The 3,408-nt window shown below is 38.6% G+C and overlaps 1 protein-coding gene across 1 annotated transcript in view; it reads right to left on the reverse strand.

The window, feature by feature from the left end:
- Positions 1-2,447, reverse strand: part of LOC107749923 (teneurin-2-like) — a 106,433-nt gene extending 103,986 nt beyond the window's left edge. The window contains exon 1 of the mRNA XM_016565158.1: positions 2,172-2,447. Coding sequence (XP_016420644.1) covers positions 2,172-2,187 — 16 coding nt within the window. The 5' untranslated portion in view covers positions 2,188-2,447. The remainder of the gene's footprint in view (positions 1-2,171) is intronic.
- Positions 2,448-3,408: the final 961 nt, after the last annotated feature.

The raw sequence follows: 3,408 nt of genomic DNA on the forward strand, positions 1-3,408 counted from the left end.
ATATATATATAAACAGTGTGTAGGTGTTTTGCTTTTTCTAATGTCATACATAGTTTAATCCACAGCATGAACCTCTGAAGATTTATTTAAAGAAAAAAAAAAACATATCCTCCATGGGTACCATGTTGCACTATTATAAGTGACCTGGCAACATCATTTTACAATATTTTTGGATTATGTCCATAAAACTGCATTAAAACAAGCCAAACGCACAGATGCTCCATAGACTTACATGAGAAAAGAGAAAAAGCCTGTTTGAGAAAATGGCGGATGGAAACAATTACTAAGGTATGACTGACAGTAACATTTTTTTAAATGTGGGCTTAGTGATGGGTCAGTTGATGAAAAAACAACGCAATGCACAAGTGCACAACAGAATTAAGTCTTTAAACACAGCAAAACACATTCTATTGCTGTTTGGGGAACAGTGAAGTGTGAACAAGAAAAAACTGCTCTGAAAACAGTGTGCATTGAAGTCTAAATGAAAATGGCTTTATAAATATTAATATTGTAATGAGTCATGTTTTACTTTCCAGATAAAAAAAAAATCTTGCTCTATAAGACGCTTAATTAAAATGATTGTTGGAGCGCTATACATTAGCATGACAATAAGTGCTACAAAACCATCCGTCTTTATTCTGCATATAAAGCTCCATACATTCAACAGAGAATGAAAGAGAAAAAGCACATAGCTGTAATTAACATGAAGAAAAGACTGGGGATTTAACAGCAAACACCAATTCCATATGACCTACTTATTCAAAAAGCATTTCCGGACTGCCTCTGGTTATAGCTATACTGGATACATCAAAACAGCAAGTTCAGATGCATCTGACACATTGGCTTTCCAATCATACTATCCTTTCATTCAAATTTCTCAACGAGAACCAAAACTAAAAATTTTACAACAAAGCGTGAAAGGAGAAACCACGGCAGACTGACTAAACTTAGTCCAGACTAAACTCCTGTCCATTAGTAATGATGGAATGGGCCTTTGAGACACAGGCCATTAGGCTGGAGGAGTGTGTGTGGAAAATGGACACCATTTCTCACGCACTTCCTCTTCGACAGCACCAGTGATGATACTCAAAGCATGGGCAGGAGCGAGGGAGCCAGGGATGAGAGGAGGATGAGAGAGATATCCCTGGAAGACTGAGGCTGCCGGACAACAGTGATGGGAGAGGGAGTGTTCCCTTGTCTCTAAGCCTGGATGTTGAAATGTAGGCCAGGGAAGAGAGGAAGGAAAATGTGGAGCCACAGAGGTAATGGCTCTATGACTTTTTCATAAATCATGAAATATGGCAGCACAAGATCTAAGGCACACATGTTTAGTTGGTGCTGCTATAATTGCATGTTTCATCTTCATAAACAAAATAAAACAGTAAGAAAAAGACAAGCTCCAAAAATGTCAATTACTAAGCGGCCTGAGATATCCTGATAATTACAGTATCAAAGATGCAAACTTTGATTGCAATCAGGATGCCACAAGTCAAACTTTACATATGGGTGTGTCTCCCGACATAAACAAAACTCGACGAATATAAATTAGCCCTATCATACATCTCAGACTCATCAGACAACAATAATTACATTTAACAGATGAACAATGTCAGTCTGAATAGAAATACACTGGCAACTTACTGTGGAGGCAGCGATTATTCTCGCGACACTAATGCTTAGTCAAGGTGAATGGTAATTTGATTATAATGAGTAATATTTAACTTGAGTCATTTCTTGGAGAGCTAAAAATGATTTTGTTGTCTAATTCAGTCGTGTACATATGCGCGCTCATAAAATAACTACTAAATAATTCACGGAGATGTTTAAGCTGTCGTGCAGATTAACACATTTCCGTTATGAGTCCCAGACGCTTGCGTGAATAACCCATTTCAAACTGTACTTCCCATGTTTATGTCTACATGAGTTATCTCAGCATAATTATTACGAAACCAAAAATTATGCCATACTGCATAGTGTCCGAATGCATCATTTTAAGGCTCACGCGCGCATCCTTATCGGCAGACGCGTCTCCGTTTATCACTGAACTTAAATGTCTTCTCCTCAGGAAAAGAAGAAAACGTCGCAAAAAGTCAAGCTCTCAGTGTCAGTGAGCCGTAAATGGAACTGACACTGACAAAATTAGAGTCTTCTGTCACATGAGAATCTCTTACCTTTCCTTTTCTCCATACTGCGAGCACAGCGTCCTCTCTCTCTCTCACTCTCCCTCAGTCATTCTGCCGTTACAAGAGTTCTGCTGGACACGAGCGCTTTTTCCTCAACGGCGCGAATTTTGAATTCCTGTGCTGTATTCGTGTCGTTGTGTTTGTCAGTCAGGCGGCGGACGGACGGTTAGGTGTGTTAGGTGCAGAAACAGAGCGCTGAGGGTTCTACGGAGAGATGCGCCACAGCGAGCGGTTCACCGAGACGCGGACGGGCGAATGAGCGAGCGTTAGGTTGGTGAGGTGAGCTCATAGTGTATAATAGTCACTGAGCTGATTTGAATCAGAGCTCCTCCTGCGCGCCCCTCACGGCAATTCTCCTCCCAAAAATACATGCGTTCACGTTTTGCGCTTCGGTGTCGAGACATGCGCCTCAGGAAACCAAAACTGATCGCATCAGATACACGGTGCTGTTGTTTTATCGATATTTCATCACTGACACCGTTTCCAAAGATCGATATTCATTAATCAGGTGCTAAAAGATTCATATTTGACATTCATGCTGCCTTCAAGCCAGAATAAGGTCTAAGCATGTAAATGTCTTGCTGATAATGTCATTATTGGTCAAGCCTTAGCGGGCAAATTGTAATGCTGAGACGAGAATTTACAATCCGGCTTAAGCTATTTAATCTATAAATACTACTGGGTATTAATCAATATATTACCTGTTGCATATTGTAGTTTATTCTACTATATTAAAACTATCTAAACTTTTATTTCATCCCTCATAAAGGGATAGTTTTGGAACAACATAAGGGTGAGTAAAATGAACTAGTTTGGGTGAACAATATGATTGTTCAGCTGACAAAATGTATTTCCAAAAAAAAAAAAAACACTTTCCCGTAGTAAACAAAAATTACATAAAGCAATTTTGAAAGTTTTAAATTGTGAAAATTACGTGATCTAGGACATTTATACAGTGCATGCTACTGAAAAGACTGCAAGTCTATCCCTCGCAACCTCTGCTTTCATCCATGTTAAATTCTATATGGCGTCTAACTTGACATGTGTGCATGTTTAAAATATGCCCACATTTATTGTATGCTCAATATGTCGAATGACTCTGTTAATGTTTCTTGTCTCATCACATTCAGTTATTAATTCAATTAAATTATAGCCTATATTTTCAAAATTTGACAAAATTTGAAATTTGAAATTTGACAAAAAAAGGCAAGTGGCATGCATCACT

The sequence above is a fragment of the Sinocyclocheilus rhinocerous genome, unplaced genomic scaffold (genome assembly GCF_001515625.1).
Source record: "Sinocyclocheilus rhinocerous isolate Xijiao unplaced genomic scaffold, SAMN03320098_v1.1 scaffold320, whole genome shotgun sequence".
Taxonomy (NCBI): domain Eukaryota; kingdom Metazoa; phylum Chordata; class Actinopteri; order Cypriniformes; family Cyprinidae; genus Sinocyclocheilus; species Sinocyclocheilus rhinocerous.